At 42.6% G+C, this 18,342-nt stretch overlaps 1 protein-coding gene across 2 annotated transcripts; it reads right to left on the bottom strand.

The window, feature by feature from the left end:
- Positions 1-1,112: 1,112 nt before the first annotated feature.
- On the bottom strand, positions 1,113-8,519 carry LOC307031497 (protocadherin-10). 2 transcript variants are annotated; one of them, XM_079668656.1, is made up of 5 exons: positions 5,742-8,519; positions 5,538-5,651; positions 2,970-3,028; positions 2,648-2,775; positions 1,113-1,933 (listed from the first exon to the last, which is right to left on the bottom strand). In XM_079668656.1, exons 1-5 carry the CDS (start codon positions 8,058-8,060, stop codon positions 1,605-1,607), a joined length of 2,949 nt encoding a protein of 982 aa, XP_079524782.1. In that variant the 5' UTR covers positions 8,061-8,519; the 3' UTR covers positions 1,113-1,604. The 2 variants fall into 2 exon arrangements, with proteins under 2 accessions (XP_079524782.1, XP_079524781.1); XM_079668655.1 differs by having other exon boundaries at positions 5,538-8,519.
- Between the last annotated feature and the right edge of the window lie 9,823 nt (positions 8,520-18,342).

The raw sequence follows: 18,342 nt of genomic DNA, 5'->3' as shown, positions 1-18,342 counted from the left end.
TAGGGTCACATGCGCCTTCTGGTGGACGAATGGATACATAGCATCTGGTTTGGAAAGAAGCACTGTTCAAAAACTATTTCAGCACTATGGCCATGGAAAGCTGCCAATGCAAATGACCCACATGGTTTAAGGATCTGGGGGATACGACTTGCCCTTTGCTGAGTATCATGTTGCTGTAAAGATAATTTTATTACAATAATTTAACTATTTTCAACAAAACACTAAGTATAACATATACATAATGTGTCTATGCTATGTAGCTTGATCCCCATGTCCAAATTATTGAAAAAAATCAAAATGTATTTAAATAAAAAAGTATTCTTTTAGCAGATAGTAAGCATAATAATTCTGCCCCTCTGATTCCTGAAAAGAACTCTATTCCTGACTCATCTGAAAGTAAGCCAAGCTGGACCTAAATACGGCTGCCCCCTCAGCCGTCCCTGTGGATCACCTTACCGCAGAGAAGGTTAGCCTGCTCCCCTCCATGCTCCCTATGGACAACCGTTTCCTTATTAACAGGATTATTTTCAGTCTGAGCCATACAACGACCTAATTACCCTGCTCATTTCTGGCCAGTGGCCAGCTCTCATCTGTTGACTGTATAACTAATTCCCTGAGAAGTAAGATGTAAAGGGCACAGAGAGAGAAGTCATAGGGTCTGTAGCTCGCATCCAGGTGTGGCATTTGGAGCTGAGCCCCCCTCTCCCGGATGCTTGTATGCGTGTTGGTGGTCTTAATTAAAGTGATATTTCGAGAGAGGAGGTTCTGTTTGTTCAGTTAATGAACCCCACAATTCTCTGCGGGCAAATGGAAATGCAAGCACTCCAATTAGCATATGTTAGCATTTTACTATGTTTATTCCTCGCTGTGGAAAACAGCTTACCAAGGCGAAAAGCTTTTTACCCTTGTAGGAATAGCTGTGGAACTTTTTCACCCCAGAATAATTGACTCGAGCTAATTAAACATAGATCTGAGAAACTTACATCTAAATGCTTTATGCGTGTCGATAGACCAAAGCTGTGATTGAGTGTGTGCATCAGTGAGCGTTGGTAGGGTTAAAGGCCTTGAGCTTTAGGAATAACACTTGCATGTTTCAAACACATACGAACGACAATATGAAAAAAATACTTTATTTTCATAAATGTATACAGTACATGTATGGGGAAAATCCCCTCTTTACAGTTGTCTGCGTCATGTGGCAGCTTGCATATACATGATCATGTTATTTATCATATTCACTCAAGCTCTGTTAGCATTCAAAAATACAAAAAGAAAACACTTTTTCTTTTCATAAAGCCAAAAATATAAATTCATAATGATGTGCAAAATTATTTACCACTAATGCTTTTTCGAAACATTTTGGATGTAATTGCTGTTCCAGTTTGATTGTCTAAATAATAATAGGCAGACACATACATTGATCATGTTACACTGGCGTGACACATAAACAGCCATCAGAAGTTATTTATTTTCAGCGTTTTAGCCAAAAAGGATTCCTCATTTAGTGTTCCCCTTTTGTGCATCCTCTCATACGTCCATTAATGTATTCACTGAATGCTCTCCTCCTCAGTCTTTATATGAGACTATCCGTCGTCATTGAAAACTCAATCATTGTACAAGTCATTATTTATAATCGCAGCCTCTCCCTGGGGGGACATCTGGAGACGACGCTTCTTCCCAAAGGTTGAGAATGCATTGTGGACGTCCAGCTCGCTTCGGTGTACTGCTGGCCTCAGGGTGCAAAAGCCTGATGGTGTCCCAGGGATGTGCACATTGTGGTGGTAGTCAGGTGGTGGGTGGGGGTGCGGATGAGGGTGTGGGTGAGGGTGGGGGTGGGGAGGTATTGATGGCTGCTGCTGTTGAGGAGGGGGTGTGCACAGAGGAGTCCAGGGGCGAGAGGGGACCCCACTGGTTGAGGGAGACATCTTATAGTCTGTATAGTTAAGGAGAGAAAAAAAGAGGAGAAGCAGATACTTAATTATTCAATATTGACTTAAGACTGTTCTGCTATTGTCATTAGAATAGCACTTTTCTAACAAAGTGCTATTCTAATGACATCAGCAACAAAAATACACAAACAGATTCATAATGATGGGGCGCTACAACAACCCTGCCCTGATGCTTTTCGTGGTCCTGGAGATTAGTTAAGACTATATTAAAAAACCAATTAGGAGAACAACAAAGAAAAACATGTCGTTATGAAAGCATAAAGATGTGCAGTGTTTTCTGCTATGGTACATAACATACTATAAATGAGTGAACCTGCGAGGTGGAAGAAGGCTATCTTTGACTAAAGGTTGTAATAGCATAGTGTATAAGTAAAAGTCATGGGTTTAAATGTTCACTTAAAAGTAGTCAGAATGCTCCCTTTGGGGAAATATATATTTTATCATTGGATTATTATTATTCATGCTTTCATTTTCTTGTCTTACCTAATGCTTGTGTATTTATTTCCTCCTCTTAAACTAGCATATTTTATTCTGTAAATGGTGCACGCTTTGCCTCTTAATTGAGTATTTTCATATTCCACTACAATTCAAAGTCCCTTAAAATAAGAAACATTTCAGTAAATGTATGTATTTTCTCCACTGCTGAAAGTAAATGCGTGAGGATTTAACGAAGGCTGTTTGTCGTCCTCCTCTCTTACCTTTCACCCCTCTCATGTGTGTACCCCAGGTCCAGTACTGCCCAGGCGCCATGGAGGTGACGTAGTTTTCTGGGTCTGCATGCATAGCTTTACGCATGAGGGTGCCATCCATGTTGATAGAGTTATAACTGCAAACAAGGTATCAGTCTGTTATTGCAACTACTTGACTCTAGTTAAATACACTATCTACTGTATGTACATTTTAACCTGAGCAATATACAAGCTGTGTACTTCAGCTCATGTTTGTGTGCATATGCTTCTGTGCTTTACATTGAGTTGATAACATGGAAACTTTGAAAAGAAAAACATTGTAAAATAGTACCTTTTAAGGGAGGAGTTCTGATTCTTTGTGAGAGTCCAGTCTGTGTTTGGCTGCTTCAGCTACAGGAAAAGGGAAGAGAAAGAATTGTGCAATCTCACTGTCAAAATCAATTTCAGAATGGCTCTCTTCAAAATAAGTTTCAATAAAACCAGTCTGGATAACAACCGACGGCTGTTCATTATATGCTCTTGGATCACTAGAGGTCAGTGATAATTGACATGAGGGGCAGTCTATCTTTGTGCTTGTCCTGAAATGGAGACATGACTGTTCCACATGGATCGCGGCTGCCACCCTGTGGCTGTTTGGCAGAACAGGATTTTAAGAGAGGATTGTAGTGTTTCCTTCAGCTACGACTAGCCTGCACATGGTTTTGCTTTTATCGTCTGTGGCGCAGCGTGAGGGGTGAAAGAGAGCACACGAGTGATATTTATTCCGCATCTGAGTCTCATAGTATGAATTGCACGCTCTATTAATTCCCTTAAAGTTGTTAACACGAATAATGCGAGGTAAGCGTATTATAGGAATCGGTATTCAAAATACATTCCCCACCAACTACGCACAAAACCAATTAGAACCCCACAGGGATGAAACAAAACATGATTTTAATCTTCAAAGGAAACCGTGCCAGGTCGGAAATTAAGAAAATTACACACGTCATTGTTTTGTGATTATATGCATCATTTTACATTAATATTTGCCTGATGCTCCTCGAGCAAGGTTTTTAATTAAAAGTCTCAGGGAGCCTTGAAAAGTTTGCGGTCGTTGCAGCTGTACACAAAACGTGCATTCACCGGCCCTGCGTGTCTTACACGCTGAATGTGTCTTTAATGTCTCTGTTCAATTTACATTCATCAACTTCACCAGGCATATGCACTTGGTTTATATAATGCTAAAATAGTTTCATCGAGATTTGTCTTTGAGGTTTAATGTGTCACTGACGACCTCACGACGACTGATGTGTGCACGCGGAGGGACACCACCGGGTGAATTAGTGGAACCAATTAACGACAGGAAGGACACTTTCTCCTCGAGGAGCATATAGCTGCAGGCAGAACAATCACCGTGACCTCGAAATCCCTCTTGTGGCCAGAGGTTGCATGTGCCAGGGACCGAGCTCACATTTCTCAGTCTGCCTGGTAGGGTCTGGTGTCTTTGTCCCTTTACGTTTTGGTAAAAGCAGGGGAGCAACAATGAGCGATACACACACACACACACACACACACACACACACACACACCACACACACACACACACACACACACACACACACACACACACACACACACACACACACACACACACACACACACACACACACACACACCACGGACGGACGGACGGACTGCTGCCTGGTCTTAGAAAACACGGGTGTAGACATCCTGCTCTGTAAAGTGTCTCTGTATTTGTCTCTTTCCTCTTCCTCCTTCCTCGCCACCTCCACGAGTACTCTCTCTCTCTCTCTCTCTCTCTCTCCCCCCCTCTCTCCCTCTCTCTCCCTCTCTCTCTCCCCTCTCTCCCTCTCTCTCTCTCTCTCTCTCTCTCTCTCTCTCACTCTCTCTCTCTCTCTCTCTCTCTCTGTCTCTCATCGCATTCAGAGAATAACGTCGGGACCGATCTACAGGCGGCCCACGTCTCAGTCCAGCCATGTCCTTGCCCCCTCCCCTCTCGATGTCCTACCCTGTCTCCCAAAAACCGTCCATTTGCCATTTTTCATCAATAATGGACAGCCCCCCCCCCCCCCCCCCCCCCCCTTGCGAATAGGCCACCTTGTGTAGTATATTGGTTCAGCCTTGCTTGTGCCCTTGAGGCATAGTTAGTAAGGTTTTCTGTCCTATATTGTTAGTTTGAGGACATAAAGGCGTCCCACAGACAGGTCGAAAAGAATCCAAGGCAAATTAATTCAAATAAATGTCATTCACCTTGTTCGTCTCAAATATAACCTTGACTTTTGTTCTATCTCCAATAGATCGTGCTGAAAGCAGGTGTGTCTCCTCACTGCATGAATAGTAATTCATGACACGGGTGATTTCGTAATCTCCAAGGTTTCCAAAGCAATGTAATTACTTTCATGATTTTTTTAATTTTTATTTTATTTTAAAGAAGCTTTTTCCACTTTATCTTTCTTTCACCAAGACTGAGTAGGAGTCAATTTGAAATACATATTCTCTTCCTCTCACACAGTAATTGATATCTCACTTCATTCTTTCCAGATGCTAAGACATGGTGTGGGCACATAATATGCTCCTTACAAGATAGGATTTTACACTTTCATTAGCATGTCAATTAAAATGTAATCTCACGTTTTCTCATTTCGTTTCCCGGGTGCAACACATTACAATGCACACTAATGATCAATTATTGCCACGAAAAAAACACTTTGCTAAGTCTTTTGCTCAAGTGGAGTTTAAATCTGTATGGCATGCGTGATTTGACCTTCGTGGAAGAATGTCACATGCAGACAATATCAGATATAAAAGAGAGATGGGTTTGTTTGACACTGAGTGAAAATTATGGATTGCAATAACCAGCAATATTACCGTCTTAAACTCTACGATGATTTCACTGTACCTCATTGGGTGTAGTTGCTCCGTTGTTCACAGATGCGCTCCGGCTTTGCGCGTTCCACGAGTTTTCTGCGCTCTTCGCCTCGTTGTTTCTCGGCGTGCTTCCGGGGCTGCACGGCTTCAGAAACATAAAGTCACTTTTGGCTGATTCGGGGGTCAGGCACACTTTATAACAATATGACTGCGAGAGACTGCTGTTTCCATTCACCTCCATACAGTTTGTGGGGACTTTGGCCGCGGAGGAAATCTGCAGGTTGAGGTTTGATTTTTTGAACACCTCCGGGGGTGGATCGGGCTGAAACCCCCCGCAACAGCAGCATGCGAGCGGGGGGAGGTTGTACCCGCTGAGTGTGTCTCTGTCCTTGTAACACTTGACTGCAGCCAGCACAATAATAGCCACAAGGAATATTAAAGATATTGTGCTCAGTGACACGATCAAGTAGAGAGCGAGGTTTGAGGGGGGCTGTGGGCTGAGTGTGAGGTCTCCGAAATCTGACAGCGACTCGGGAACACTGTCTACCACTGTAAGGATAATGGAGACAGTGGCAGAGAGAGGCGGCTGTCCGTTGTCCTTGACTAGTATTACCAGTCTTTGCCTTGTTGCGTCTTTCTCCACCAGCCGGCGAATAGTCCTGATTTCGCCCGTGTACAGAGCCACACTGAACAGCCCCGGGTCTGTAGCCTGCAACACCTGATAGGACAGCCGGGAATTTTGTCCTGCGTCCGCGTCTAACGCTGTTATTTTGGTAACCAGATACCCAGCATCTACTGACCGCGGAACCACCTCTGTGGCCACGGTGCCATTTTTGGGCAGAGGGGATACAATAACAGGTGCATTGTCGTTCTGGTCCAAAACAAAGACGTTGACTGTGATGTTATTGGCGAGAGGGGGGAATCCAGCGTCCTGCGCCTGTACCAAGATCTGAAAGTTTCTAAGTTGCTCATAATCAAAGGAACGCAGTGCATATATATTGCCGTTGTCAGAGTTGATTGAGACATAAGTGGACACGGGCATGCCCTGGATCTGACCCTCGAGAATAGAGTAAGACAGATAGGCGTTCTGGTTAGAATCGGGGTCGAATGCAGTAACAGAGCAAATGGAAGCGCCCGGGGCATTATTCTCGGTCACATAAACAGTGTATGAAGGCTGAGAGAACCGCGGGGGGTTGTCATTAATATCAGATACTTGAACGAGGATGGTTTTCCTCGTGGAGAGCGAAGGAGAGCCCAAGTCTCGGGCTGTGAGGGTGATATTGTACTCAGACACCGCTTCCCTGTCCAGAAACTCGCTTGTCACCAGAGTGTAATAGTTTTTAAAGGAGGAATGGAGCTGAAAGGGGACGTTGCTCGGGATTTGGCAGTCAACGTTTCCGTTCTCTCCCGAGTCCCGGTCCATTACACTGATTACGGCTATCACCGTGCCCGGTGGTGCGTCTTCCTGCACAGGCGTGGACACTGATGTGAGGATGACTTCGGGTGCGTTGTCATTGACATCAAGGATGTCTACCAGCACTTTACTGTGTACAGCCACAGCCGAGGGTCCCCTGTCTTTAGCCTGCACATACAGTTCAAAAACACTGGCTTTCTCATAGTCCACGATGCCCTTCACTCGGATTTCTCCCGTGTACGGGTCCACGCTGAATAGTTCCCGCACCTTGAGGGGTGCGTGCCCGCTAAATGCGTAGGTCACTTCCCCATTAGATCCTTCATCCAGGTCTGTGGCGTTCAGCTTCAGCACGAGCGTCCCTCGCGGTGCGTTCTCCACCAGGCTCGACCGGTAAACCGAGCGGTCAAATACGGGCACGTTATCGTTTGCGTCTAACACTGTAATAGTTATCACTGCTGTCCCAGATCTTTCCGGAGAGCCCCCGTCAAAGGCAGTGAGAACCATTTCGTGCTTTTTTTGCTTTTCCCGGTCAAGCGGGGTGTCCAGCACGAGCTCAGCAAACTTGCTTCCATCGTTGCGCGTCTGGATGTTTAGTACAAAGTGCTCGTTTGCGCTTAGCTGGTAAGAGCGCAGAGAGTTGGTGCCCACGTCCTGATCCTGTGCGCTCTCTAACGGGAAACATGAGCCGGGAGCAGCCGACTCTGTGATGTCAATATTAAACTCGCTCCATGGGAAACTGGGGGAGTTGTCATTAACATCTAAAATCTCCACTTCCACTCTGTACAGTTCTAAGGGGTTTTCAATGACCACTTGTAAGTGTAAAAAACAGTTCGGACTTCGTTCACACAGATCCTCTCTGTCTATTTTTTCGTTGACGAAGAGAATGCCATTCTCCAAGTTTACTTCTAAATACTGCCTCTTTGCGCCCGAGACTATACGAAACCGACGTGCTGACAGCTTGGCCACATCCAAGCCCAGATCTTCGGCGATGTTGCCCACAAAAGCTCCATGCTCCAGCTCTTCGGGAATGGAGTACCGAATTTGGGCAAGAACCAGGTCCACTACACACGCACACAGAAGCAGACATACAACCAGCCCAGTCACCGGTACCCAGCTTCCTCTGGAGAGTCTGTGATCCATTTCAGCGGCGTGCGTAAAATCTCCTCACCCAGACATATTTTGTATCATAAAGCCATCATACTGTACAGCTACAAAGTACATACAAAAGCAAAACCTGTCCCATATTAAAAAAATCAGATCTAAGGTTGTCACATGTATGTGCTCAGATAAGTTTACAGAATAGTTAAACTGAGGGGAGAGGAGAAGAGAGTAAAATCACCCCTCTCTCTCGCTCTCTGTTGTGCTCCACGCGCAACACTGGTGGTGTGTGAACAGGGGAGGCTTGCGCTTTGATTTTCCAGTGTATTAGACACTTGGAGGAGCTGGTGGGAGGCGTGTGTATGTTGTGAGGGAAAGAGAGAGAGAGAGAAATAGTGGGGGTGGACGTAGCTTCTCGAGGCTCCGTATTGGAGGACGCCGACGCGAAATGCAACTCTAATTACTGTAGACGTTTAACCCTTTCACATCCTCGTGTCTGTTCCTCTGACCCATTAAAGAGACGAGAAGGCGTACATTTGAAACCAGACGCCAGAGCCAGATTTGGATTAGGGGACAAATTGTGTTGTGGGTGTCGTTTTCTAGGCTGTATTTAATAGATGAGGATGGACAAGGATTTGTCTTGGTCACCACATTGCCCTACAGGCCCGGGATGGCAGTGGAAGACATTAGTTTTATTTGATGTGTTGAACCCATCATTATAGCTTAAGAAACATAAAGTTTTCTTCCAGGGTTTTACTATTATATGTTGCAGTGCAAAACACAAGAAGCACACTAGCCCAAGTTCTCATTCGCTTTTCCTCAAGTGGGCCAGTGGCCACTGCCATTGGCCTCCTGGGATTGTATAATGCTGTTTAATGAGAGCCCTTTGAAGATGAATGCCCACATGCAAAAACAGTCCCATTCATTAATCATCACACGCAAAATTGGGTTTCACAAAAATAATCTTTGATGGGTCAGGATATTCAATTTTAATCAATATTTAAACAAGTATACATTTACAGCTTAAAATGAAGAGTGACAATCACGGGCTGATGATACACGACTTTAATTCACCTAAGTAGGCCTGAACATGAATCAACATAATCAACATAAAAGCAATGACACAAAGCCTTAATCTAACTTGTCTATAATCAGGTATTATTGTTGGGATTAGTAAATATCCCTTAGGTGATGTGTTTACAGATAGATGAAAAGGGCCAGCATGATGCTAAGGGATGTTTTGGAGGACTACAAAAAATATAAGTGACTACAGTACTACTATGAGCTCTGTAGTTGTTACAGGACAAAGAGGACAGCGCTGGCCTCTTTGGATTGAGGCACATGTTTGTTCAGATCTAATCTTTTCTCTGTTAATCCCGGTCAGTTAGACAACCACTGAACCCCACGAGGGAAGGAGAGAGAAAAAGGATGCCTTTGTGGATTCCGGTTCGTCTCGAGACAGACACGAGTGGCATCCTAATGTAAAACGGTGGCTTGAGATCTGAAAGTCTCTTCTTGGGACTGACGACACAGCTTTGGCCCCCGGGCAGCGCTGAGCTTGTTAGCTACTTAAAAAGAAGGAAAAAGCGAGAGGGAAATGATAGAAAAAGAACAAGACACAAACATTCCTACTTGCTAGGGGCAGCATTTCCCTTTTACACTATACGCTACATTTCTGGCAAATTGCCCTCGAAACCTGAGGAATGCGCTTTCCCTGTCGAAAATGGTGTTGATGGTTGCGCCTCTGTGAGAATTATCAAGGAAACAAAGCTCCGTTGATGTATTATGTTGTTGTGATCTTTTCCCTCAAGAAAATCAAACGGGGATAGTGGGGATACCTCAACTGTAAGTGATTGTTTCTTAGTGATTTCTCTTTCAAGCTAACTGAGAAAAATAACTTGAGCAATCAGGAAATGGGTGTGAGATGTAGCTTATGTATATATTATGTTCAGTCTGCAATTTAAATTGTCTGAAGATAAAAGGTTACGATCTATTTTTGCCAACAACTGGAATGTCCAAATGATTAAAGTGCTCATTATGGAACAAGATGTTACATCCTAAGTACTCATGTACTTTTTCCTGGGCATGAAGAGTGTCAGCGACCTGTCTCTCTAACATGCAGCCCCCGAAAAGCAACACCCTCCCCTCACCAGGAAAAAAAAAACTAAAATCCTCAGGTTTAAATAAGCAGAAAACACAATCTGCTTGCAGACTTAACCTCAAGCAGATGGTTAAGCTTCTCCAGAAATGATTACATTTCTGGAGAAGAAAAAATCACCACCACCAGTTCCATTGCTTTCCTCTTCTTTTTAATTAACGGAGTGAAGGATTAGTGTGCAGCTATCCGGGATCAACCGTTCTCCGACGGAAGAATACAAATGTTTTGCGATAAATAATCCCAAAGCACTCCGGCCGGCGGTCCCTCGGTGCCTGTTACATTAACATGCATTACACGGAGCATTAAGCTGGTCTCATCCGCCCCTATCGCCTCGCTCACCCCTTTGTCAGACAGAAAGACAGTCATTACTTTCTCTGAAATGCCGCTCGACCGTGACCCGATACTCTGCGCTCTGGAGGGAGGGTCACAGGATGGAACGGTGGCCGTGGGATCAAGAGTGGTAAAGGGCCAATGGTAGGAAACCAATTAACTCTTTTGCGCGTTTGAAGTAAACAAGTAAACTTTCAGGGATTTCAGCAGGTAAATGCTAGGTTTTATTGACCCATACAATGCCCACAAGCCAACAAAATAATTGTATTTTGTTTGCAATGCTGTGGCGCCATCTACTGAGTACTGTTCGGTAGTGTAATGTGTTGAAATAAACCCGCCTCTTGTAATCTCAGTGCATCTCAACATGGTGTTGAACAATATAAAGGCCATTTGAATCACAGTTTCAGTTCTGGATTTGCGTATACACTGTGCAGATAAACACATACGCAATATAGCAATGGGTTCATATATAAGTGTAGCTAATATATTGTGAACCAATTCACATAATAAGATGAATAGTCCAACAAAAAATATTTTTGAGTGTTGAGGTCAGAGTATCAATGTTAGCTATCAAGGAAATTATTAGTTGTTGTGCACGTCTGTAACAAAAGAGTACTCTCTTGTCAGTCCTTCCTCAGGCTCATTTTAGAAATCATCACGCTCAAAGGTAGAACACTGAAAACATATCCAATGTGACTAAATAAACAGCGCATTTACATTTATGACCGTTAAGTTAAGCTCATGTGTTTTGGTGAGAGTAAAAGGATGAGATGTGTTACTGCTGGATGTGACAATTAGTCTACACGGCAGGCTGGATCAATTTATGGAAATAAATAAGATAATAAAATATCCCCTGAAGGGGTGCCCCCCCCCCCCAGAATATGCTTCTCACAAACACTTAATATATTAAAAAAAAATAAACCGGGGGAAAACACATTAAAAGCTAATTAATTGACATGTCCCGAAGCACCTATCAGGATTGTTCAATTAATTGTCAGCAGTTGTAACTTTGTCCCCGTCAGAGGCCATTTGTTATTGTCTGTAGTGTTTTGGTATTTTTTATCTCTGGTCTTAGTGCGCCATCTACTGGATATCGATCAGTATAAACTACTGTGGCATAAATAATAAAGAGAACACTATATATTATTATCTATTATACATTATAATATTGTCTGCTTCAGTAACCAGGCAGCTATCATCTTAAGCGTTAAAGTTATTTATACCAATCTTATTCATCGTTTTTGCTTTATTTATTGGTGCAGTGCTCATCTATTGTACAGTGTGGTGTATGATATTTTACCGTTCTTTGTTGAGGTTGATTTTATACACATGATCGTGTCTTTTCCTCTTGACTATTGAGTATGTCCCTGATCTATTAAAGAAGATAACCAGGACTTGTTTAATTGTCAGCAGCCTCGCCCATTATAACAATTATTATTTTTGAAGCAGAGTATGTAATAATACTTTTATCAGTAGTATCTACAGGACTGTCTCAGAAAATTAGAATATTGTGATAAAGTTCTTTATTTTCTGTAATGCAATTAAAAAAACAAAAATGTCATACATTCTGGATTCATTACAAATCAACTGAAATATTGCAAGCCTTTTATTATTTTAATATTGCTGATTATGGCATACAGCTTAAGAAAACTCAAATATCCTATCTCTAAATATTAGAATATCATGAAAAAGTATACTAGTAGGGTGTTCAACGAATCACTTGAATCGTCTAATTAATTCGAAACACCTGCAAGGGTTTCCTGAGCCTTGAAAAACACTCAGCTTGGTTCAGTAAACTAAATCACAAGTATGGGGAAGACTGCTGATCTGACTGCTGTCCAGAGGACCGTCATTGACACCCTCCATCAGGAGGGTAAGACACAAAAAGAAATTTCTCAAAGAGCAAGCTGTTCACAGAGTGCAGTTTCAAAGCACATCCACAAAAAGTCTGTTGTAAGGGGGAAATGTGGCAGGAAACGCTGCACAACCAAGAGAGATGACCGCAGCCTTAACAGCATTGTGAAGAAGAGTCGCTTCCAGAATTTGGGGGAGCTTCAAAGACAGTGGACTGAAGCTGGAGTCCAGGTATCAAAAGTCACTGTTCACAGACGTGTCCGGGAAATGGGCTACAATAGCCGTATTCCCATGGTCAAGCCACTTCTGAACTCGACAACGGAAGAGGCGTCTGACTTGGGCTAAGGAAAAGAAGCACTGGACAGTTGCACAGTGGTCCAAAGTCCTCTTTTCAGACGAAAGCAAGTTTTGTATTTCATTTGGAAGTCAAGGCGCCAGAGTCTGGAGAAAGGCTGGAGAGGAGCAAAATCCAAGTTGCTTGAAATCCAGTGTGAAGTTCCCACAGTCAGCGATGGTTTGGGGAGCCATGTCAGCTGCTGGTGTTGGTCATCTGTGTTTCATCAAGCCCAGAGTAAATGCAGCTGTGTACCAAGAGATTTTAGAGCACTACATGCTTCCGTCTGCTGAAAAGCTCTATGGAGATGAGGAATTCATTTTCCAGCATGATCTGGCACCTGCCCACAGTGCCAAAACCACCAGTAACTGGTGTACTGACCATGGCATTACTGTCCTCGATTGGCCTGCAAATTCCCCTGACCTGAACCCCATAGAGAATATGTGGGGTATTGTGAAGAAGAAGCTGAAAGACACCAGACCCAACAATGCTAATGAGCTAAAGGCCGCTATTGAAGCATCCTGGGCATCCATAACACCTCAGCAATGCCACAGGCTGATTGCCTCCATGCCACGCCGCATTGATGCAGTAATCCGTGCAAAAGGATTCCCAACCAAGTACTGAGTGCATTAATGGACATTTTCAAATGTTTGATTGTGTTTTGCTGTTATAAATCTTTTTTTTTTACTTGGTCTGAGGAACTATTCTAATTTTTTGAGATAGGATTTTTGAGTTTTCTTAAGCTGTATGCCATAATCAGCAATATTAAAATAATAAAAGGCTTGCAATATTTCAGTTGATTTGTAATGAATCCAGAATGTATGACATTTTTGTTTTTTTAATTGCATTACAGAAAATAAAGAACTTTATCACAATATTCTAATTTTCTGAGACAGTCCTGTATACCTATATATATAGTCTGGAAAATATGACTTTACAAAGCAGTTTTTTTTGTAAAACAAAAATGCACAATGTAGCCTATTGCTTACAATAAACGAAACGTATTCCATATAGAGCATTTAAAACCTACCAGAAGAAAGTCGGGCCATCTTTTTTTCTGCAAACTTCTACTAGAGACAAGCATGCGTTCTGTGCTGCTCTTTCACAACATGAGTCAGACCATTAAAAACTGCAGTGAAATACACTTCTCTGGAGGAAAAACAATCGCAATCAGAGCCTTAGTAATGTATTTTCGGAGTAGGCCTACAGTATTATTAAAGGCAAAGCACTAGCTGTACAAAGGCAAGTAGTTGTTCATAATGTGGGTCCCGTACGCTCGCTCTACAGAGTGGAGACAGCAAATTAAGTAACTATTAGGCTAAACCACTGCAACAGAATGTATAGGCTACATACATAGTTTAAAAGCCAGTAACACATACTGGACATGCCGATCGTAATGAAGTCAGGGAACATGTTTGAAAGAAACGCAAAAGTATTTGTTTTGTTCAAAATACCTGTCCTCAGATAGCTCGTGAATGATTCTGGCACTTTCCCCTGCCAATGTCTCTAAATTTGTATTACTGATACATATATCAGTATATGTTAATCAATTTTCGGCATTCCCGGATTGAGTTTAAATCACGTCATCTTCTTTTGAAAATAGGAGTTTTGCCGCGTTGACACAGAAAATCCACACGGTGGAGCTAAAGACCAATTAAAGACGGGCCGAAGAAGACTAATCCACCTCAACAGGGGTGTCCACACTTTTTTTTCACCGAGGGCCACATAAAGAAAAATATAACAAGGGTTGGGCCGCTCAACAGAGGTGAGGTGTATTACCTCATAAATTAAGTTATAAGTCAGCAAAATTAATCAAGTGTAGGTGAATTATGCTTGTTTCTTGAATATACTTTAAGAAAAAACAGCCTAGATCCCAGCTCTCCACAAGGTTCCATTAATTTTTTGGACAGATCATTCCTTAAAACAGGATCCTCAGATTGCTTATCAGGGGGAAATGTGAAGGGTATATTTCACGCTTTTTATACAAATAAGTTATTGGGCTTTTTCAAGTTAATCAAATTAGATTTGTTTGAAAACGTTTTCAAATGTAATTGACTGAATTTATTTTAAAAGTTGGCTTATTAACACATGAATAATGTGTAATATATGTTTATATATTTAAGAAGTACAAGACAAGCACAAGTTTCATTTGTTGGTCATATTTCATTACACTTTCAGAATTGGCTGAGGGCCGATTCAAAATGACCTGCGGGCCGCATTTGCAGTTTGGAAACCCCTGACCTTTAACCTTCACTGTCTCACATTTACATTTAAAATAAGGTCCATATGTGATGTGATGTGTGTCGTGGTACTCAGAATATAAGTTTTAGTTTTACTCACATTTTGTCCAATCAAATTATTGTCATTTAGTCAGTTCATTCATTAATAACACAACCTCTTGAATGTGATCAAGATAAAAAAAGATGTCGACTATATTTTGGGTGAAAGGAACAGAACAGCAATTAAAAAGACTGGTGGAGAGTGTGCCAAGATGCATGAAAGCTGTCATTGTATAAATCAGGGTTATTACAACAAGTATTGTTTTCTGAACTCTTGAACGCTTTTGAGGTTTAAACATTAGTATTCATCTGAAAATAAAATTCGAAACAGTTTGTTTTTATTGTTTAAGGTCTGTAAACACTGCATGTGTGTGTGTGTGTGTGTGTGTGTGTGTGTGTGTGTGTGTGTGTGTGTGTGTGTGTGTGTGTGTGTGTGTGTGTGTGTGTGTGTGTGTGTGAGCTTGTATGGCTCCTGAGATTATTTTGATTACTTCAGCAGATGTATCTGTGTGTGTGTGCGGAAGTGAGACAGAGGGAGACAGAAGGCAAAGGGAAGTGAACAGACAACAAAACACAGAGACGTAATGAAAGGGAGGGTGACTTCCACCTGCAATTAGCTTCACCTCATCACTCTCCACAGTTTCCATAATAACCTGATGAACTCTGTCCAATGTGTCAGCACAATATTCATCAGAGGAGACAAACAGAAAAAAGAAAGATGTCGGGGTGAGAGGAAAGGTGGGAGGCCAAGCAAGATAAAGAGATATAGGTGGAGGAAATCATGGGGGAGGAAGGCAGGTGAGAGGAGATAAGTGTAAACACAGAAAGAAAACAGAACAATATAAAGGACAAACAGAAGCAGAAGTTGTGAAAAGATAGGAAAATGAAGAGCAGGGATAGAGGAAAGTAAAGGAAGTGAGAAGAGGGAATGAGAGAGAGTAGAGGGTTTCGTCCACATGCTCCTCAGCTGTGTAAACTGAAGGTCTCTGCTGCTTCTCCAATTCCCCCAAAAAGGGGGATATTTATTGGAGGCTGGCAGTGGCAGTGAATGGACCCTTGCTCTGTCACACCCACTAATATTATTATTATTACTTTATATGCGCAAAGATGGAAAATGTCAGCAACCTGAGAGGCCTGCAGAGACAGTGCGTGCATGCAGTGTGTCTCACTTAGTGTATGTGTGTGTCTGTATCCTCATGTTCGTGAGAAAAGTGTCTTTCGGTGAGCATTTATATGAAATGGGCAAAAGAGAGAAGACAGAATTAGAAAGAGAACAGAAAAACAGGGAGAAGTTGGCATGTATCGAGGGGTGTAACCTGATCTACTGAACTTATTAGAGCTGTCAAAGAGTGAGAGAAAGAGAGAGTGAGAGAATAAGAAAGCAAGAAAAAGAGAGAGGTGGAGCAGGGCTAGACAGACACAGACATGAGCACATATTCCAGCTCCAGATTATAAGATTCCCGCAAGTTGTAGACGTGTTGAAACAGACTACGCACACACATACGCACACACACACACACAGACACACACATGCACTCACACACAGGTCCACCTGGTAAAAGATGCAAACTAAGGCACACATGCAGAAACACAAACAGACTGATAGACATAACAGAGGTGCACGCGCATGCACACATGCTGGGAAGAGAGGAAATTCCAGAGGGAACAGGTGGGAGTGTCGATAGCAATCTATCAGGATGACTTTGATCTTCCCCATGCCTCTGTCACCACTGCTGAAATGCACTAGATGGATCAGGCCGGTTTCCAATTAATCATAATGTGCATACACACGCTGAGAGTTCATAGAAGCACCAAAGTAAAATATTGTATAAGCAAAGTACAATTTTAGATTGGATGGAGTGAGTGCATCGGGTTGTGTGCGCATAGAAAACACAGAAAAGCTGAAATGCATCCTTCGTTACACAACGCTGCCTGTCTTTGTGTTTACAGACACTACCTAGAGTTCTGCACAAAGTCAAACAAATAAATAAAACAGTGGCATCTCCTTTTCTACATGTGCTGTATACGTTGCTCTGAAGGGGGCAGTGTTGAGAAAAGGCTCCAGAGACTGGATCTGCGCAACATCTGAATCATTACAAACAACACCATGGCAATGTGTTGCTGAAATGAAAAAACAATCATCATTTTCAATACAGTCCCATTTAATAATTTAATGTTTGTAATTTCATCATGATTTTCAACAAGATGATCTGAGATGTGAGGGAAGGAAGGAAAACATGAGGAAGGAAAAAGGGCAGACAGGAGACAGAAAGAGACATGTCTCTGGCACACACCTAGTGTCTACTGAGGACAGAAGTCAAAGCTCAAGTGTGTGTGAGTTTGTTCGTGTGTGTGCATGTGAATGCATGTGTACATACTTTTCCTCAGGTTAACCCGAACCTTAGGGCATGAAGTAAAATGTCTTATCACAAGGAAGAGGATAAAAGAATATCCATATGCAGCCATGTGTGTACGTTGGTGTGTGTGTGTGTGTGTGTGTGTGTGTGTGTGTGTGTGTGTGTGTGTGTGTGTGTGTGTGTGTGTGTGTGTGTGTGTGTGTGTGTGTGTGTGTGTGTGTGTGTGTGTGTGTGTGTGTGTGTGTGTGTGTGTGTGTGTGTGGGCGAATGCCAATGCTGAGATGAGAGTGGAGAGCCCCTGCCTTAGGGGCCACAAATGGAGTTTGATTGACACACATGAACATGAATGTGCCTGTGTAACCCTCTCTGTACCAAATCTTCATAATCACACTTCTCTTTTGTTCCCTCCTGTCCACCCTTTGTACTTCCACTTCCCCTTTTCCAGCTATCTTCATCATCTACTAACTGCTCCAAAACACTCTGTCCTTCCTCCACTTCTCTATTTCCTCCAGGTATTTTTTATTAGGAGGCGGGTGTATATTAATGAGCCCCTCGGTAATTAGCTACTTTAAAGCATAAAAAGGCATGAATGGAGGCCTGCCCATGAACAGGTTTGCACATAAACACATTGGTCTGCTCAGAGTGTGTGCTGCATGGCAAAGACATGAGCAGCAATCGAGAAAACATGCAAGGAGGAAAAAAGTTAATCGTGACGGAAACCATTTGCAGAAATTATTCATTTCCCTCCTTTTTTATGTTTTCCTTGAGCTGACTGTACACCCCTCCCTCTTCACAGTATCCCTTTTTCACTCTCACTCTTTCCCTCTTGTACATTCCACTCTGTTTTGCATATCTCTTGCCCCCCCTTGCACTATACCTCACCGCTTTTAAAATAACTCTCCTTCCCCCTCTCATTCTCCCTTTCTCTCCCTCTCTCTTTCTACCTCATTCCTGCCCTCCCCTCACTACCTGACATTGTGGCTCGATGCCCAATGAGTCACACCTCTGGTAA

The sequence above is a fragment of the Notothenia rossii genome, assembly GCF_949606895.1.
Source record: "Notothenia rossii genome assembly, chromosome: 3".
NCBI classification, from domain to species: Eukaryota; Metazoa; Chordata; class Actinopteri; order Perciformes; family Nototheniidae; genus Notothenia; species Notothenia rossii.
The sequence above is the reverse complement of the archived record's forward strand: the minus strand, read 5'-3'. Positions and strand labels throughout refer to the sequence as shown.

Excerpts from the sequence above, each read along its gene's own strand:
- LOC307031497 (XM_079668655.1), bottom strand. The coding sequence starts at position 8,060 with ATGGATCACAGACTCTCCAGAGGAAGCTGGGTACCGGTGACTGGGCTG. Across the intron at positions 3,029-5,537 it reads GAGCAACTACACCCAATGAG|CTGAAGCAGCCAAACACAGA; the intron begins GTACAGTGAAAT and ends CTTTTCCTGTAG. Across the intron at positions 1,934-2,647 it reads ACACATGAGAGGGGTGAAAG|ACTATAAGATGTCTCCCTCA; the intron begins GTAAGAGAGGAG and ends TTAACTATACAG.